This window comes from Acipenser ruthenus, chromosome 33 (assembly GCF_902713425.1).
Source record: "Acipenser ruthenus chromosome 33, fAciRut3.2 maternal haplotype, whole genome shotgun sequence".
Classification (NCBI taxonomy): Eukaryota; Metazoa; Chordata; class Actinopteri; order Acipenseriformes; family Acipenseridae; genus Acipenser; species Acipenser ruthenus.
In genome coordinates, this window is record NC_081221.1 from 6359724 (window position 1) to 6380604 (window position 20881).

Consider the following 20881-nt stretch of genomic DNA (forward strand, 5'->3'; position numbering starts at 1 on the left):
CTCAGTTTGCATGTACAGTTTCTTTGGGAAATATCTTTAAACGATCATCAGCCGAAATATACCTTGATTTTTTTGTCGTCCATTTCTACTATTTTACCTCCAATGCTGAAAAATAGATTTTTTTAGCAACCTAAATCAAAACAATGCAGCACCAACTTTGTCCCGCCCCCTCCTGCACAGTACAGGTCACATAAAAGCAGTAAAGACGCACTGATAGGCTGATTAAAACTTTGTCATTTGAATAGTAAACAAGGATGTTAACTGCTTTGGAGAATTTCTTTTGTAAATGTTACTTGTGGATGTTTTTTGTTTGTTTGTTTTTTGCTTAAGTGCAATGCACACGGGACGGCGAAGGAATCAAAAAGGGCTATCTACAGAAGGAAGATACGCAGTTTGCGTCGCTTGCGTTGTGCAGTAGTTCATTTAAACGAGGTTTCTTTTTTTCCCCTCTTGTATGCATTGGCCCCTAAGAGGTGAATTTCGCGGTGACCCCTCAATTTCACGACTTCCGCGAAATCGCGATTTAGGAAGGTCCCTAACAATACTAAATGGTATGCCATTTACAAGGATTTGCATATCCACTTTAAGGTGATAATATTTTCAGTCTTTTTATAATTTCAATCAGTGTCACACTATCAGACAATTACTAAATATTCCCCCTTATTCATGAAGACAGTGGACCTTGTTCCACAAGTGGAATACCACATCAAAAACTAATAATGGTATTTAAAAATGTCCACTTTCATTTTATGGTTTGTTTTTTATTTTTAAGAAATGTGTTATCTGAGAAGACACTTCTCGCAGGGATTGCAGTGACAAGAAACAAAAAGATATTGGATGATCAGTTTAATGGAAAGAAATGTAGTGAAATAAAAATGAAATACCTTTTTGCAGTAAAACTTAAAGATAATGTCGACAAGTACTGAAACAACAAAAATAATAGTTTGTATAATGAAATTTAAAATTTAAAACCGAAGCAACAAATTCAATTTTTTACAGATTATATGGGGCTATTTTAAAACTTCCTACATGCCAGGACTATAAAACTGGCATGTAAAGAGGGTTACCAGTACGTAAAAAGCTTTGAAGATAGCCCACATACTATGCCTCAAAACGTACTACGTAAATCACATTCTACTGAACCAATATAGAGTATATTTCCCACTGTTCTTAAAAATATTCTGTTAGATCTGTTCTTTAAGGAAAATATGATTGTATTCATAAACACAACAAAATGAAACATATCACCTGTTTACACACGTTTGATTCTTCAACCATGACAAGATCCCCTAAAGAGTTCCTAGTTTTATAGAAAACATGTTATAATCTGAACGGTTATACTTACATGCCATTTGTGAAAGCTGTAGTGCCCCACACGTGTTCAATTTAACACTAAAATACATTTGCTAAGCATTGTTCCATTCCATTGTTTAGCAATTTGCAGGGGCACTGCTTTATTAGCAAGCAGACCTTATTTGTAAAGACACAAGCTTCCTCTACAAAACAAAACCAGCTTACAACCTTCCACAATAAGTGAAAACCATTTTAAAAACCATATGGGACACTACACCTTTAAATATTTGAAGTTGTCACTCTCCATCATCCAATATTCAATTTAGCACTGCCATGGTCTTTAGCCAGCTGTTTGTGTGTCTAAAGCCAGGCTGGTATGCACTACAAATCCATGATGCTTTCCATCTCAAGACAAAAAACAATCCACTCATGCACTGAAGTCCAAAAATGCAGCTACTCAGGGAAAAGTCAATGGACCAAAAATCTTTTCAATACTGTCCCCAGTCCTTTAGGACTTGTATCCAGAGGATTCCACACTCACTGGCTCAGCTTCCTCAATGATAACCTTTAAAAGATGTCTGAATGGACATTTAAACTCAGTTGTAAAGATTGGTCTACATTCTTTACTATGTAGATCAGTAAGTATTGTTAGTAAGTCTTGCAGCTTTTCCGCTGTCTGGTTGCTTAAATCTGTATCTGGTGTAAATGCTGTGGCTGTCTTACCAACACTGCTGACATCTGATAATGACATATTGCAAGGGTTGCATCTGTATCTCCCAAACTGACATACAAGTGGTATATTATTACTTATACTATTAAAGTGGCAATTTCCATGGATGTTACAGTGACCTTGCTTATGTGATGTTCTGATTAATAGGTATGTTGATTTATCTTGTCTTAATTTTGCCTCTTCGAAACAGAACTTAAAAAAAATATCATTGCTGTTTGGTAAAAATTACATCAAGCAGACAAACATTTCAGCCAATGACTTCACCAGCGTGTTTATTTATTTATTTTTTACTGTGGGACGTGATTCTTGGAACATGATATTGTGTATTTTCAAACGGTTTTGGATACTGCTGGTTTAATATATAATCACTATCAAGCAGGAAGCTAGCAAGTTTGCCTTTGATTGGTTCATTTGTTTGCTGGTCTCCTTGCAAATAAGTCACTGCATCGCCTGGGTGAGTGAGAACTTTGCTAGGTGACAGGCAAAAGCAGTTACTCTACAGAATTGAAATACAGATTTGTGCTTATTACATATCATATTATTACTGCAGTGTACATGTTGCTAAGCCATTAGAAAGTTTTGGGTCCACTGACACATGTAAAGGAGAACATAAGTTATAAACATGACAGAAAGCAACCTGTTTAGTCTGGTGCTGAAAAAGTTTTAGTACCGTAGTAAAGATTGATAACATTAGGACAACAGTTAGATACTGCTTTCTGTTAAAAGAGTTTACATGCAACTGGGCAGTGAAGTTTGAGAACTGCAGTTTGTGTACTTTTTATTTCACGTCATTCTGAAACCTGTGTCCTGTTACCAGTTCATAATGTAGATATCAAATTAGCGGATTCAAATCTGTGGATGGGACTTTACAGCAGTGGCTGAAAATTTAAGGACAGAAACAAAATGATCCAAAGTTTACATATTTATATGGGATGCCAGCCCTTATTTTACTCCCAGCAGCCAGTAGCACTGTCACCAGCATTAGGTGCCCATTCTTCATCAAGATAAAATCAGAATGGGCTCCCGAGTGGCGCATCCGGTAAAGGCACTCTGCATGGAGTGCAGGATGCGTCTTCTTATAGCCTGGAGGTCGCTGGTTCAAGTCTAGGCTATTCCACTGCTGACCGTGGACGGGTGTTCTCAAGTGGAGGCGCACAACTGGCCGAGCGCCGCCCGGGTAGGGGGGGATTAGGTCGGCCAGGATGTCCTCGGCTCACCGCGATTCTGTCCTTGAACTTTTGGCCAACACTGAATGATGGTCATAACTGCAGGAAGACTCAAGCATCACACTGAGCTCTTCCCCAAGTTACTCACATTGCCACCTGCAGGGAGATGCTTGATATTGTCTTTGGAGCCACACTTGGACTGAACATTACTCAAGTCCATCTTCTTATTTAATATTTGCACCTGCAAGAGGTAGGAAAGATAATTATGCTGGCTGGGTCTTTTTATTACTGCATTTGCTGACTGAATATATTTAAGAGATAACTATAGCGATAGTTTGGCGAGCGTACAAGGCAACACCATATTTCCAGAATTTCCTTCCACTGCCTCTTATACGATGCATCGCTTCTAATGGCATTTGTGTACAGCACATAGAGCCACTGGTGGCCACTGCAGCACAGGTCTTGAAAAAGTGAAATCTGTATTTTCTTCAACCCCAGTTCCCAAAAAAACTAGCAACTGGGGTTGGATATTGTATTTATTGGTTCATAGCTACCAAGAAGAATCCTGCACTGGTTGATGAAGAGAGTACCCTAACTCAATTGATATACCTTCACCACACAAGCTATACTACACCAATGGAAGCAGCAAGGGACAGGAGAAATAACCTCACGATAGATCTTCACTTCCTCCAGAGAATTCTAGTTCAGCAAGGCCCTTCTAAGGTTGAGTTTTACTGAAATTAATATTTAATGAATTGTGTTGTCTAGAACAAACTCCAAAATGATTAACTATGCATTCATTATAGTAAAAAAACCTTCTGAACTTATTCAGCTCCCACTCTAGTTCAAATGAACACATTAGATTTGATTAACATGAATTAAATCTTCCTTAGATTTCTGGAGACGTGATTCTTGGAACATGATTGTGGCAGGGAGAAAGCCCTACAGATGTAAATAGTGTGTGGGGGAATGTAAGGTTGGCAGGGATGGGGTTAAGGTGTAGGCCATTCCCCAATTAGGTAATTGAGTGCTGTTTGGGGAATGGCCACGTATAAAAAGGGGAGAAATATTTTGTTTGGTGGAGGGAGTTTAGGTGAGTGGATGGACTGTGGTTTTGTGAATGGTTAACAAATGTCCAGTCTGAGCAGGAGTGTTATTCTTTGGTTTTAACCATTTATTTTTGCCCTTGTGCCTTGTTTGTATGTTTTTGTTTTGTGTCTTAAAGTATTATTATTATTTATTTCTTAGAAGATGCCCTTACCCAGGGCAACTTACAGTTGTATACAAAAAAAATACATATAAATGTGTGCTTTAAACTGCAGCTTCTGTTTCAGAGTCTCCGGTAACAGCTTGGGCCATGATGCTATACTGCCACAATGATATTGTGCATTTTCAAAAAGGTTTTGCATACTGCTCATTTAATATATAATTAAGGCTTCTGATTTTCAGTGTTTTACTCTGACTTTTTTTTTCTTATAAATTTAGTCGTTGCCAATTATTTTTTATTATTTTCTCCCAATTTGGAATGGCCAATTATTTTATTATGCTCAGCTCACCGCTACCACCCCTGCGCTGACTTGGGAGGGCGAAGACGAACACACGCTGTTCTCCGAAGCGTGTGCCGTCAGCCGACCGCTTTTTTTCACACTGCGGACTCACCATTCAGCCACCCAAGAGCTACAGCGTCGGAGGACAACGCAGCTCTCGGGCAGCTTACAGGCAAGCCCGCAGGCGCCCGGCCAGACTACAGGGGTCGCTGGTGCGCGGTGAGCCGAGGACACCCTGGCCGACCTAACCCTCCCTCCCCCCGGGCGGCGCTTGGCCAATTGAGCGCTGCCCCCTGGAAGCTCCCGTCTTCGGTCAGCAAAGGAATAGCCTGGACTCGAACTCGCGACGTCCAGGCTATAGGGCACATCCTGCACTCCACGTGGCGCGCCTTTACTGGATGCGGCACTCGGGAGCCCCTACTCTGACTTTTACACTCTCCTTTTAAGGTAAGGCTAAGGCAAGGCTTTAAAAATACAGAGAGATTTTTTTCCATTTTCTCACCAATGATTACTTGAAATGTCTAAAGTAAATTACCAACAATTAAGATTGGGTCATTTTCTGGAACAAAAAAAAGATCAGAGGTCAAAGCTCAGGACAATGCACTTTAACAAGACTAATACATAAAATATGTGTTTTTGATTGTGCACTTCTGGAAAGACATACCTCATTTGTTTTTCCAAACATCTCCAAGAAAAACATAAATAATTGTTAAAATAGAAAAAAACATGTTTTTTTTTGGTTTGTAAGGAGTTGGAACAGCAGATTACAAAGGAATGCAACAGGAACTTCTAAACATAGAGTGGGATAAAGTACTAGACAATGAAGTTGAAAACAATTGGAACAATTAGAAATGCAGGATAAATTTATCCCAAAAATGAGAAAAAGTTAAATTAAAAGAATAAGCCATAATGGGTAAATTGATCTATTAAACTGGGTATTAAAAATAAAATAAAATAATATCTTTCTATTAAATCAGACTAGGAGAGACAAGTATCGATAGATTGTAAACTTAATCCAAAAGGGTTTTTTCAATATGTTAATGCTAAAAGGAAACTGGAAGAGGAAGTCAGTAGTTTACGTGACAGCGTGGCAATTTAGTGACTAAAGACAACGCCCAACCATGAAAAATAAAATCTACAAATTGTTCTAAATTAATTACAAATACAAAACAGAAAATAATTGATTGCATAAGTATTCACCCCCTTGAGTCAATATTTGGTAGAGGCACCTTTGGCAACAATTACAGCCATGAGTCTATTTGGATAAGTCTATACCAGCTTTGCACATCTGGACACTGCAATTTTTACCCATTCTTCTTTGCAAAATTGCTCAAGCTCCGTCAAGTTGAATGGGGACCTTTGGTGAACAGCAATTTTCAACTCTTTCCACATATTCTCAATTGGATTGAGGTCCGGGCTTTGACTGGGCCACTCCAGGACATTTACCTTGTTGTTTTTAAGCCACTCCAGTGTGGCTTTGGCTGTATGTTTGGGGTCATTGTCCTGCTGGAAGATAAATCTTCTCCCAAGTCCCAAGTCTCTTGCAGACTTCAGCAGGTTTTCCTACAGGATTTCTCTGTACTTTGCTGCATCCATTTTGCCCTCTATCTTCACAAGCTTTTCAGGCCCTGACGCAGAGAAGCATCCCAATAGCATGATGCTGTCACCACCATGCTTGACGGTAGGGATGGTGTTCTCAGGATGATGTGCAGTGTTAGGCTTGCGCCAAACATAGCGCTTAGCGTTGAGGCCAAAAGCTCTATTTTGGTCTCATCAGACCATAGAATCTTCTTCCACTTGGTCTCAGAGTCTCCCACATGCCTTCTGGCAAACTCTAGCTGAGATTTGATGTGAGTTTTTTTCAACAATGGCTTTCTTTTTGCCACTCTCCCATAAAGGCCAGTTTAGTGAAGCACCCAGGCTATTGTTGCCGTATGCACAGTGTCTCCCAGCTCAGCCGTGGAAGACTGTAACTCCTTTAGAGTTGCCATAGGCCTCTTGGTGGCCTCCCTGACTAGTGCCCTTCTCGCCCGGAGGACAGCCTATTCTAGACAGATTCACAGTTGTGCCATATTCTCTCAATTTCTTATTAATGGACTTTACTGTGCTCCAGGGGATATTCAATACCTTGGAAATGTTCTTATATCCTACCCCTGATTGGTGCTTTTGAAGAACCTTATTCCGTATTTGCTTTGAATGTTCCTTTGTCTTCATGATGTAGTTTTTGTTAGGAAATGTACTAACCAACTGTGGGACCTCCGAGAGACAGGTGTATTTAACCTGAAATCATGTGAAACACCTTAATTGCACACAGGTGGACTCCATTCAACTAATTATGTGACTTCTAAAGACAATTGGTTGCACCAGAGCTTATTTAGGTGTATCATAGCAAAGGGGGTGAATACTTATGCAATCAATTATTTTCTGTTTTATATTTGTAATTAATTTAGAACAATTTGTAGATTTTATTTTTCACTTTTACATTTTTTTGTGTTGATCAGTGGCGAAAACTCCTAATTAAATCCATTTTGATTCCATGTTGTAACACAATAAAATGTGGAAAAGTCCAAGGGGGGTGAATACTTTTGAGAGCCACTGTAATAACCTAACGTTCCCTTTAAAATACGAAATGTAACCATTACATAATGGGTATGAATACCAAAGCTGTCACAAGGCAATATTGCAGACAAACTGAAATGTGACAAGGCTAAGCCAAAGGCTACCTTGCGTGTTACCAATAGGCACCCCAATACAAGTAGCTAGGGCTAAAACATTGAGGGAGAACTCACCTCTATGTTTATGTTGTAAGGGTCGACCCTGAGGCCACCCTTAACATTCTCCAAAGCCAGGGTTTTGTGGAAATGGGCAGTGAATGTTTTTGGAGGAGCAAGTTGGCCAGCTCATAGGCAGTTTTGTATGTGTCTGCTATTCATTTGGACAGATAGAAGCCTCCAAATCCACAGGCTGATTGACATGGAATGCCGAGACAGTGTTTGCCAAAAGGCAGGATTGGTACGGTACGGAGCGTAACCCTTGTCCTGGCCTTTCACTAAGGAGAAACCCTGCATCTCGTTGACCCGTTTTGCGAAGGTGATAGCAAGCAAACAGTCGCTTGAGCGACAACATTTGAGCTCAGCTGGATGCACGGGCTCAAATGGAGGCTTCAAGAGTGCATTGAGCACCACATTTAACCTCCAGCGAGGAACAAAGTCCTTCATAGGCAGCCGAAGCCGCCAAACCACTTTCAAAATGTTTTGCCCCACAAGGAAGTTGAGCTCCTGGGGAGACTGACTCAATTATCATAAAGCTGAATAGATACCAAATAGACCTTTAATGCAGAGGGGGATTTCCACTCATCAACAGGTCCTGCAAGAAAATTGCAGTATAACTGCCATGGGACAGGTCATGGAGTTAAAGCCCTTAGGAAAGCACCATGTCTGAAAAACTGTCCACTTTGTACCCATACTGTGAACGCTGCTCTGGCATTTTGCAGGGTGTCAATAACCCTGTTGGAAAACCCCAGATGGCTCAAATGCTGCAGTTCAGGGGCCAGACCCAGAGCTGCAGGCTCAATGGGTTGGGATGCCACAATGTCCCCCGCGCCTGACTGAGCAGATCGCGACGTTCAGGCAGACTCCACGGCTGGCAACTTAGGAGCTGCATCAGAGCTGAAAACCACTGTCTCCTGGGCCAGTAAGGAGCTACTAATAGCACCCTGGCCCAGTCCTGTCTGATTTTCTCCAGACACAGCGGGAGCATGGCAAGCGGTGGGAAGGCATACACCAGCTGCCTCGGCCACTGGTGTGCCAAGGCATCTATCGCTAGTGGGTCCCCGGCTCCTGTTATGTTAAACCAGCAGAGACAATAGGTCGATTCCTGATTTCTGCTCTCCCGAACCACTGCCAAATGAAGCCTCCATTCTGAGGCACTGGGAACTCCCCTGACAGGAGGTCTGCCACCCAGTTTATCACCTCGGGCAAGTTTACTGCTCGCAGGGAGTGGAGGTGATTGTGCGCCCAGAGCAACAGCTTGCAGGCTACTCAATGGAGACTGGGGGACCTGAGGCCGACCTGGTGGTTTATATAACCCACCACGGTAGTGTTGTCCATCCGGACAAGCACGTGGCTCCCTTGATCCTCCTGTAAAAAAATTATGCAAGGTTAGAAACACTGCCTGCAGCTCCAAAATATTGCTATGGAGTTCCATACCCCTTGCGCTTCAGACAAGTGGCCATTCTCTGCACCCTGTCGCATTCCCAAATAGGAGGCTGTCTGCAAGGATGTGAGCGGGCTCTTTGCACGATTCACCGACAGGCCCAACCGATGAAGGTGGTCAGTGCCTGTGGGTCCGTGACATGCTGCAGTCACATCCCGAAAGGGAGGGGGGCCGTGCTTGAACTGCAGTGTGTAGCCGGTCTAAGCGGTAGTAAGCACCCAGATGTCTATGATGTACTGACACCAATACTCCAGATGGCTCCCTGAGAAGGGGCCCTGGACCTGTGGCAGCAAACCCCTAGGGCCGCTGCTCACACTGTGGCTTGGCCAGAGGCTCTTGCCTCTGAGCTGGGCGGCGGTCATTTTTCAATAGCAAGCAATGTAAAGTGAGAATATACAGTTGCTGCCTCAGCTGCTATGTATGCTTGGAAAATGCACACAAAACTTCCAGAAAATGCGGTTTACCAGTGCCTCCTTTGCGGCCTGGCCTTGCATGAGTCACAGGGATAAAACCCAGTCATTATGCAAATAGCAAGCAATGTACTGTAAGAATGTACAGTTGCTGCCTCAGCTTGTTATAAACAGCAACTGGACCGTCAACAAGGCTTGCTTGGTACCAGATTTGCAATTGTAAAACCCTGGTCGGTAAGCAGGTTGTAACCGGGACTGTACTGGAACGGTATGGGGTCGGTTTGGTTAAGGTTCGGTGCCTGTAGCACCGGGTCGGTACAGTAGTGCACAGTACTGTTGCTGCCCTCAAGGGGGCATCTGCTCAGGCAGCAACGTTGCTGTGCAGTAATGCTACAGGGCGGACGCGCTGTAGACCAGGGCACCTGTAAGACTGCAGTGGCCTCTTGATCAATGGCATAAGCTCTGCCGTTACAGGGAGAGCTTAACTGCAGTGAATGTGCCATCTGACTCCATGTCCTCAGATAGGAATGCCAGCTCCTATAGACACAAAGCGCTTTGGAGAAATGCGGGATAAAACCCAGGCATAATGCAAGCAATGGACAGTAAGAATATACAGTTGCTGAGACCAGCACCTGCGCACCTATTTCTGTGAAAAACACAGACAAATACATACAAGAAATACATTTTCACAGTAAAACAGTAACAATTCGAATTTAATATAATTTTCATAACAAAACACAACATTTTAGTTTTAAACTTCAAACAAAGCTAGCAGCCTGAGACAGAGAAAACAAGTATCCGACCTAAGGTTGTTCGATCCCGGGGAAGGGGCACAAGGCCGCTGAGGGACTAACCAAGGCTGAGTGAACAATACGTGCAAGTAGTAATTACTGTAATCACGTACAATAATTTCATTAATAGTGGAATTTCACAAATGAATAAGCAGATATAAGTAATGACACTTATCTGTCCGTAGCTCTCTCCCGTTCAGGTCGGATGAAAGGAAAAATGATGACGATGTTTGAGTCAGCAGCCCTTTTATGCCCTTGGGGGCGGGCACGACTGTCACAGGCACTACGTGCAGTTTTGATATATCTTATTCAGGTTTCAGGGTCTTTAGGTTAAATACGCATTAGGTAATGGTTACATTTTGTACTTGACAGGGAAGTTTGTTATAAAAGTGAATGAAATACTAAGGGAGCTAGCAGCACTTAAAATAAACAAATCCCCGGGGCCTGATGGAATCTGTCCAGGAGTCATCTGGGAAACTAGAGAACAGATTTTTAAGCCAATATGTTATATATTCAACACATCTATAAATAAAGGAGCCATCCCACTGGACTGGAAAATTGGCAATGTTGTTCCCTATATTTAAAAAGCGAGATAATTTTGACCCTGGGAACTACATACCTATAAGCTTAATATCAATCATATGTAAAATTACGGGAACTATAATAAGGACCAAAATGGAGGAATATTTATAGAGTACAACATTATAGAAGACATCCAACATAGCTTTAGGAAGGGCAGATCTTGTTTAACTAATTTACTAGATTTCTTTCAGGAGCTGACTGCTAGAATGGACAAGGATAGTGCGTATGACAATCTACTTAGATTTCCAAAAAGCATTTGACAAAGTACCACACGAAAGGCTATATCTAAAGATGAATTCAGTAGGAATAAATGGTAAAGTAGCAGCATGGATTCATAACTGGTTAAATGATAGAAAGCAGAGAGTTATAATTAGAGGCCAGGCATCAAACTGGAGTAACGTAACAAGTGAGGTACCACAGGGATCAGTATTGGAACCATTGTTATTCCTAATCTATATAAATGACCTGGACCAAGACAGAATCAGTAAATTATGCAAATTTGCTGGGATGGATAGCCAACTCCCAATCAGCAACTTTAATAATACAAAGAGAGTTAGACAAGATTCACGCTTGGGCTGACACATGGCAGATGAAATTTAATGTGAATAAATGCAAAGTCTTGCACATAGGGTGGAAAAACATTTGAGGCAAGTGCAACAAAATGAGGAAGCTATGTACGAAAAAGACTTGAGGGTTGTAGTGGATGAATCTCTTAAGCCTGCTAGACCAAGGTTCCTCAATTGGCAGCCCGAGAGCCTTCTTTTTGGGCCGTTGAGCGTCAGCTGTCCTTCATTACAAAAGCTGAAATTGCTGATACGCAAGATTGTAATGTCGGTGCTATCTACAGGGTATTTGTGCCCGTAACATGAGGTTTTTTTTGGCAACCTAATCAGGAAGAAGTCAGCTGCTTGGCCAGCTTTCATTCTAATCTCAAATCTCCGCCCATTTAGCTTAGTGCTAGTGCGATATGAAAACAGCGATATGGGGTAATATTACTTTCTTTAGTGCGGAGAAACTATCTGAATATTCTTACAAACATTGCTGCACATTAATTTGAAGGCAAAAATCCACGTCTGTGTCTACAATGGCAAGTGATGTGTGGTATTAACACAACATCAACAAAGTGATGTTTCAGATTTGGCAAGTGAGTCAGAATCGGAGGATACAGCTGCAGGTAATGCACATCACTCAAAAACACTTCACACTTTCCAGACACTGTCCAAACTAGCCAGGTAAATGTTATGTATAGTGATCAACATTTAGTTTTGTTGTGATTCTATTTTCTGTTACGAGGAGAGTAATAAACGAAAACCAAAATGGTTTTACAAATGGACCACTGAGATGATTGACAGCGATCCCTAGCCATTCAGAGCGTAACCAGGATGGGACAGACAGCAAATATAAAAACTACTCAAACTACAGATGATTTCTACAGGATTCTTTTTTGTAAGAAAATAAAAAATAGCGAGTGAACCGATGTTTATCCTATATAAATTTATTTCAGTTGAACTTGATAGTTTTGGTTAATTCAACGTTTAACGAGCTTTACCGATTAATATCGAAAAGTAGCAAGCCTAATTACAATGCTACAATTGTAAACACGTTGTTAATTTGTTATTTAAGTTCTATTGAAATACTGTATTTCCGTTTATTATAATCACAATAAAAAAGTGTGTATTTAAAAAAATAGCAAAAATTGTTTTGAAAACTGTCCAAATTGCTTATTTGAGGGCTACGATCTGCAAATCTCTATGTTTCAGAAGCAGTGTTAGCCCATCTAGGTTATTTTACATCACTTTTTACACTTGCATGCAGCACATTTCGTGTTGACATCGTAGCAGGATTTCTGAGAACTGCCTGCAGTAGAGGATTTTTTTTTTCCCAGTGTCTTCTTTTGATCATTTCAACTTCCTCCACTGGCACATGTGTGATCGATTACGTTTTTGTAAACGGAATGAGGTTTAAAAATAATTAGGAAGCAAACTTTCTTTTCACTCTGGGCACTGACATCATTTTCATGCACTGTCAGAGGTGCCGTATACAAAACATGATGGAAAACATATGATTCATCACGCACATGTGGCCTTTCCTTAGCCGTACCGTAAGAATTAAACTGATACTTCTTAAACTATTTGTGTATCGCAATCACAACTAAGAAACATGTTGTTTTTTTTTTCCCGTGTATGGCAGGGCTGAAGCCTGCCCCTGTAAATTAATGTATTTTGGTGGTAGTTTTGTTTGTAATTAAAAATAGGTGTATTTATGTAGATAATTGAAAGGAATTTGCAGCAGGTGGCTAGGTGTCAATTGAAGAATTGATAATCAATTACCCCTGGTCACCTTCCTTTAAAACGAGGCTGCAAAGCCAGTTTCTTTGTTCTTCGTTTGCTCTTTGTTTGATTGGTGTTTTTTTCTGCAAGCCTGAAGGAGAATAATCACTGTGTGTGGAACCAGGGTGAGCTACAACACGATCACAGCGTGTTTAATCGGGACTGGAGATTTAATTTTTGGGATTAATTTAGGGGAATTTTAATCCCACAAAAATGTTATTTCGTTTGTGCAGGGAGGTTGCTGATCTCCTTTTTAGTGGGAGCAGCGCTTGGACCGACCTTGGCCACCTTTTATTTTATTAGCTGTTTTTCTCACTGCTTTTTTTGTTTGTTTTGTGTATTCAGTGGGCGTCCTCCGATCCCACGACCAAGCCATCTTCCTTTTTCACCAAGGAACAAGAGAGCAGATGCTAGCAAGCTACCAACCTCTGGAGGACAAAGGCCAGCCCTGCAGGTGTCCGCTCTGAGCTCACTGGGCACCTGGCCAGCAGAAAGAGGAACGATGAGGAGAAACAGTCCCTAACCCAAGGCATTGCCAGAGCCAATGCAATGATTTTAAAGCCCATTTAGATGTTTCACAGAAAAAAAGGAAATTCAATCAATTTTACTATTATTGTTTTTCTCATTGAGATACACAAATGGCTTTACATGCATCAATTGAATTTTTAAAGGAGAGTAGAAAGGTTGGGGTAAAGCACCAAAAATCAGAAGCCCTATATATAATCATTATCAAACAGGAGGCTAGCAAGTGTTTTTTTTTTTTTAATTTTAATTTAGTGGTCGCCAATAATTTTTTATTGTTTTGTCCCCAATTTAGTAATGTCCAATTATTTTTAGGCTCAGCCCACCGCTACCTGTGCTGACTCGGGAGGGGCGAAGACGAACACATGCTGTCCTCCGACACACTGCAGACTCACCGTGCCGCCACCCAAAGCTACAGCGTCGGAGAACAGTGCAGCCCCGGGCAGCTTACAGGCAAGCCCGCAGGCGCCCAGCCAGACCACAGGGGGTGCTGGTGCGCGGTGGGCCGAGGACACCCTGGCCGACCTAAGCCCTCCCTCCTCCCGGGCGGTGCTCGGCCAATTCAGCGCCGCCCCCTGGTCAGCACAGGAATAGCCTGGACTACAACCAGCGACGTCCAGACTATAGGGAGCATCCTGCACTCCATGCAAAGCGCCTTTACTAGATGCGCCAATCGGGAGCCCTTATTTGCCTTTTTGATTGGTTCATCTGTACTGTTTTTTGCTGCTCCTTGCAAATAACCATGCATTATTTCCTTTTGCCAGAATTTCAACCGTTTACACACTGACTGCCATTCTGTCCTTGAACTTTTGGCCAACACTGAATGATGGTCATAACTGCAGGAAGACTCAAGCATCACACTGAGCTCTTCCCCAAGTTACTCACATTGCCACCTGCAGGGAGATGCTTGATATTGTCTTTAGAGCCACACTTGGACTGAACATTACTTAAGTCCATCTTCTTATTTAATATTTGCACCTGCAAGAGGTAGGAAAGATAATTATGCTGGCTGGGTCTTTTTATTACTGCATTTGCTGACTATATTTAAGAGATAACTATAGCGACAGTCTGGCGAGCATACGAGGCAACACCATATTTCCAGAATTTCCTTCCACTGCCTCTTATACGATGCATTGCTTCTAATGGCATTTGTGTACAGCACATAGAGCCACTGCAGCACAGCTCTAGAAAAAAGTGAAATCTGTATTGCTTTCAACCCCAGTTCCCAAAAAACTAGCAACTGGAGTTCGATATTGTATTTATTGATTGATTCATAGCTGCTAAGAAGAATATTGCACTGGTTGATGAAGAGGATACCCTAACTCAATTGATATACCCTCACCACACAAGCCATACTACACCAACGGAAGCAGATGAAAGCAAGGGACAGGGGAAATAACCTCATGATAGATCTTCACTTCATCCAGAGAATCCTAGTTCAGCAAGGCCCTGCTAAGGATGAGTTTTACTGAAATTAATATTTAATGAATTGTGTTGCCTATTGGTTATTATTGTTAGGGTTTCTGATTTTTACTGACAGTAAAACTCCATTGAAAAAGAAAATGTAACCTTTATCCTATAAACGCTGAACAAACATCAGAGACTATTTTGTTCACTTCCCCCATTTATGGTGCAGTTTCTTGTATTTTGCAATACAGGTACAGCACACACACTGTGAATCCCATCTGTGCTGTAATTGGAATTGACCAGATCTCAGGGGCCTAAACACATCAAACTTTTGGACAATATTAGAAAGAACTCCAAAATTATTCTATGCATTCATTATAGAAAAAAAACAAAAAAAAAACTTCCTAACTTCTGAACTTATTTGACTTAACTCAGCTCCCACTCTAGTACAAATGCACATACTTGATTTTATTAACATAAATTAAACCCTCCTTTAACCTCATACACATTGCATCTCCTCTTAGATTGCTGGAGGACATCCAGACACGCATTGAAAAAAAAAAAAAAGTTAATCAGTTCAGAGCAGATTTAGCTTCAGATTGCTGCTGAAGATCACAACAAATCTCAGCCTTGTCAAGACAGTTCTAGAAAACAGGAATGAGCGCAAGGAAAATGGATACGTCCCAGCCTTGAATATAGAATGAATTACTATTCTGAACAGCTTCAATTAATCACAGGAATATGGTGCTTGAGAAAGAGGAAAACACCACTAATTTTGTTAATCTTACCTTCCCACCTCCCGGCTGGTGTTTAATGTTATCAATAGATCCGATTTTGGATTTCACGTTTTTCAGATCTGGCATTGGGGCCAGGGGTACGGGGGTCCTGTTTTTGATGGAGGCCGGGGATTTAGGTGGAGTGCGCACCACGGCTACCTTCTTCACCTCCTTGGTGGCCCCTCCTGGCGGCATGTGGGAGCGGCTGGAAGGAGACTTGCTCGGGCTGTTGTATCCACTGCGCTCAGGTGTCCTTGGGGAATCTGTTTGGCAAAAGAACACATAAATACAAGGGAGGTAAATAACATACCTCCACCAAGGATTTACCGACACACTTGTGTAGAACAGAACCTTATAACAAATGCAGATGTGTTGTTTCATCAAAATCAGTTCCCAAGATAGAGCCTCCTTAAGTCTATCCAATCACTATCATTAAATGGTAGGTCATTATAACAACAATTTCGGCTCTGTGAACTTCAAGCCATTATTTGCCCTGCTCTATTACAAACCTAAACTAAGGCATAAGTAAGGTTGCCAAGAAAGTCTATACCAAGTGGAGACGCAGTTTTTATGTTATAACTAGGGATTCTTAATTTTGGTTTTAACCGACAAAACCAGATAAAACACCCCCGATACAAAAAATAAATAAAATCGGTGGATAGCCAATAAACACCGGAAAACACCGTAAAAACTGTGGAAATAGTTCATCTATTCACGTTGACTTTACCCTTTTGACATTAAAAAAATAAAACCTACTACAAAAATAAAAATAAATACATTTCCCAGTGCTGCTGGGCAATGTCCCGCCTTCCTGACTTGTATCTATCATTGATTAGTTCTGAATCAGGGACGTTGCTAGGCCTATTTTAGGGGGGCTTTAGCCCCCCTAAAATATTCATTAGCCCCCCCTAAATAAATCAATATATCAGTCAATATATTTTCTCTGTGATTTCTTTTTTTTTCGTCAACCGTTCCATCGCATCTTAAACTTCTTACCGGGCGGGCACTAGGACCTGGGGGAGGCTGCTGCTGCAGAGGCTGCTGCATGCGCTAGTGACTGTTAGGCCTACTTGTAGCTAACATTTTGGTTAACGTTAGCTACTTCTGTGGCTTGAGACTGCTAGCTAACAGTAAACGGACAGGAAAAGGCTCTGACAGGACGGATTCATGCACATAGGCTACGATGTGAATTTGTGGTAAGTTAGAACAGAGAGAGAGAGTATTCACTACTATAGACTTTGGTCATAATCAAAGCTTTGTTAACCAATGCGTTTTTATGTGAGGCTGCCTGTAAGTTACAGTGTAACAGACGTTGCGAGCTAGCTAACGGTAACGTTAACGGTGTCTTTTAAATTCGACATAAGTTATGTGGCGATGATATCTAATTAACGTTGTATTTAATGTAGTTTTGCTATCTGTGCCAGGCTATAAATGAGACAGATGACGTAACATCATGCACATATCTTTTCATACTCAATTGCTTTCATTCAGTAGGCCATTGCAAAACAATTATCAGTAGGTCATGTGTAGAAAAGGTGACATAGTGTTGATCACAATGTCACTGTATTATCCTCAGTTTCTCAACTGTAGGCTAGCTAACGACTAACGTTAGATGGATATACGGAAATTCTTCAAGAAAGGCAGTGCCAGCAGCTCTGCCGAAGGCCAATCCGGTGAGAAATGAAGATTTTTCCAGTTCAAACAAACAAATTAAAACTTAAACTGATTAATCATCTATTAAGCATTGAGTTATTGTAAATATTCGTTTAATAACAATACATGTCAAAACACAGCAGACAAGAATGAGGAAAGAAGCTGGAGGCTGACAGGGCTGAGGGAGCATGTCTGATGAAGGTTAGTAATAAAAAAAGCGAGTAGATGTTTAAGCTTTCAGTTAAATTTGTACAGCATATGACACCATATGTCTTACTTTTGTTAGGCATAAATAAATGATGTTCATGATATCTTAAAGGGTCATGCAGAAAGAGAGGCTTCTGTGCAAGGCAGAGATCAACAGGTGAGCTGTATAAGTGACAGAGAGCAAGCATGCCCAGAGAAAGAGGGACAAGAAACGGATCCAGAGCGAGAGGAACAGCGAACAGATCCAGAGAAAGAAAGTAATCAAGCCGCTGCAGCAACTCCTTCCAGAAATGAGAGCGATTTAGGTGACAAAGACAAAGAGTATGCCCAGACCCCCCTAAAAGAGGCTTAGCCCCCTGTGACAAAGAGAGAGTGAACTCTTGTTTTAGATCTCCCTTCCGACCGGTGAGGACGCTGGGGGGGAGGAGCAGGCGGAGCCGCGGTGCGCAACGTCACAGACCCGGCCGGGAAGCGCGGTGGCAATCATGCATTGGCTGACGGTGGTTGCCCTCGCTGACCAATGGGGACGGGACGGGGCGTACAAAAGGGGGCGTGGCCCGGGGTTCTGTTCCTTCCTGCAAGGTACTGTGTGAGAGAGACGGAGAGAGACGATAATAAAAAGGATACAAACAGGGGAAGGAAAACAAAGAGAAGGGGTGTGTGGCGCGTGTGTTGCTAATTGTTTTACGTTTATCTCTCAGAGCACTAACGGGACGCTCCGGAGTGGAAAGGGGGAGCGCGAACCCGGAAGTGCCGGACTGGTAACGCCCGTTTTCCCGTCGAGGATTTGGGAGAGACGGATTATTGTTTTGTTGGGGTTTGGATTGAATTGTGCACGGTTTTCCCTGGTTCCTTTTTCTTTATTACTTTATTTTTGTGGTTGCCAGGTTACACATTGTTGTGTATCCTGGCTCCATTATTATTTGCATTGGCCAAAATAAAGCCGTGTGTATTGCACCCAGAAAACAGGGACTGGTCTGGTTTATTTCCCATCTATCCTGTCACACCCCCCTATCCGTGAATCTCTAGTGACGTCCCTGTTCTGAATACTTTAAACCCGCCCCAACTATTGGAGACTCTGCTTGCGAGATTTAAAACAAGATTACAATCAGGATGGAGGCTTGTTAGCGGGATTTAAAGATGTATTACAGTTAAGATACAGAGGATTTAAAAGAATTGTGGCGAAACATACAAAATGCCTAGACACAAAAACCCCAGAAAAATGTGCCAGTGACCATAGGGATTTCGTTGTGGAAGACAGCAAAGGAAAGAAGGTACAACTTAAGTGTACAAATACTGTCGAGTTACGATACATATTTTGACAAAAAAAAACAAAAAACACTCAAGCATTTTGGAAAGTAACCGAAAACACTAATTTCATACAGTATATCAAAAACAAAAGCCCCGAAAAAAAAAAGATTTACATGAAACTTGAAAATAGTTATAACTATGGCTTCTGATTTTTTGGTGTTTAACCCTGACTTTTAAGAATTCAGTTGATACCTGTTAAGCCATTAATTTACAGGTTTTTTTCTGTGAAACAACTAAATTGGCCAAGCCTTCATTTTTCATTTACAAGCAGAATGTACAAACGAGATTGCAAGGTTAATAAGCAACTAATCTTTATTAAAGCTGTACTTAAAAATAAAGTATTTTATGCTGGACACACTTTCTTACAATCGTTATGCGTAATTGTATTTACATTAATAAAGAAGTGTTGCTTCTGCTTTGAAATGAAAAAGTAAGACTTCTGATTTAAAAGCCCATTTAGTTGTTTCACAGAAAAAAATACGTAAATTAAATCAATTTTACTATTAATGCATTTCTCAGTTGTGACTGAGATACACAAATGGCTTAACAGGTATCAGTTGAATTTTTAAAGGAGAGGAGAAAAGTTGGGGTAAAACACTGAAAATCAGAAGCCCTTATTTTGCACAACAACTAAACACTGTCAGCCACATATTCATTTATTTATACTGTGAGCTTCATATGAAAAAGGCAGTGGAGTTTTCTTTACCTCTGTCAGGTTTTCCAGTTCCCGGTTTTCTCTCATCTGTCTTAGAAGCTAAAATATAATATTACATAAATGAAATGAAAAAAAATATTACTAAAGGAAAAGAAAAATATAAACACACTATCACTTTCTTTGGATTATACAGGATCTGGTTTATACAGTGTATCACGTTCTGGTAACTTGCATTACTTGATCTTACCAGAAGAAGCAGAGGGTCCTCTTGGAGCTACGGCAGTGGGTGTTTTGGAAGGGATTCTGCTTCCACTCGCTGGCGCTCTAGCACCACCTGGTGCCCTGGAGGCCGGGCTCTTCAGACCGCTTGCCTCCACTCCCTGCGGTTAACACAAACACTTTTGTCACAGTCTGACAATAACGCAACCATCTGCAAGTGTTACATGTGTTACAAGTACTATCCCCTATGCCACAGTAATTACATAAAAAATCCAGCAATTCTATGACCTGTGTAATCTTGTGATCATGGAGACTGTGCTCTCCATTTAATCCACTAACCACCAAACTGAAATGCCAGTGTATTATTTTATTAATGCCACCTGCACACCTCCTCAACTTTAAAATATGACTGTAGTTATTATTCTATATGTGACTGTGACAATATAAAAGACAAGGGGATAATACTATGTAAATAATGGACTATCACTCCTAAAGGTGGGGAGAAACAAGAAGAAGCCATCTAGTGGCAACTAAAGGAACAGAGGGCTTGTTTTCATAAAGCATTAGCGTGTCGATAAATGTATAGGACTGCAACGCATTGACCGGCAGGCTAATGCTGTATGCCAGCACTACTTACCCTTGCCTTCACCTCTTTGGATCCTGCACTGGTGGCTTTGGCAGTGACTGAGGAAGAAGCATGTGTGGACGAAGCCGGGCTGAAGGTTTTTTTCGAAGGGGCTGTTGTGACTGAGGAGGGTTGTTTTGGGGTGAAGGATGCTCTAGCATTAGCAGAAGATGGCGTGGGGGTCTTTTGTGTTTAAAAAAAAAAAAAGAATCAAAACAAATACAAAATAAAAAGGCCAAAAACATAAAGCAAACAACTTATTGAACAAAATTAAATTAAATAAAATTAAATCAAACAAACGATATGCTGCTAAAATTAATACAGGGAAACCCTGATGGGCTTTTGGTAGGTTGGTATGAGAAGTTACCAAAATAAAAATGAGAAAATTCATTTATATTATTCTAAAATAATGATATGCTTTTTTGTTGCTTTAGTGGGCGGT

The 20881-nt window shown here is 41.2% G+C and overlaps 1 protein-coding gene across 16 annotated transcripts in view; it reads right to left on the bottom strand.

Moving 5' to 3' along the window:
• LOC117433252 (microtubule-associated protein 2-like) overlaps nt 1-20881 on the bottom strand; it is a 105204-nt gene that overhangs the window by 23639 nt on the left and 60684 nt on the right. For 8 of the 16 annotated variants that reach the window (XR_004548901.3, XR_004548900.3, XR_004548902.3 and 5 more), the window contains 4 exons: nt 20452-20622; nt 19843-19975; nt 19647-19694; nt 15782-16032 (listed from right to left, as the gene is read on the bottom strand). Coding sequence is in view for 6 of the 16 variants with exons in the window: in XM_059006540.1 (XP_058862523.1) it covers nt 15782-16032; nt 19647-19694; nt 19843-19975; nt 20452-20622 (603 nt within the window). In the remaining 10 variants the exon portion in view is untranslated. Of the gene's footprint in view, nt 1-884; nt 923-13494; nt 14565-15781; nt 16033-16164; nt 18215-19646; nt 19695-19842; nt 19976-20451; nt 20623-20881 lie in introns of those variants that run through there. The other 8 variants (XR_009310058.1, XR_009310061.1, XR_009310057.1 and 5 more) reach the window with 6 other exon arrangements.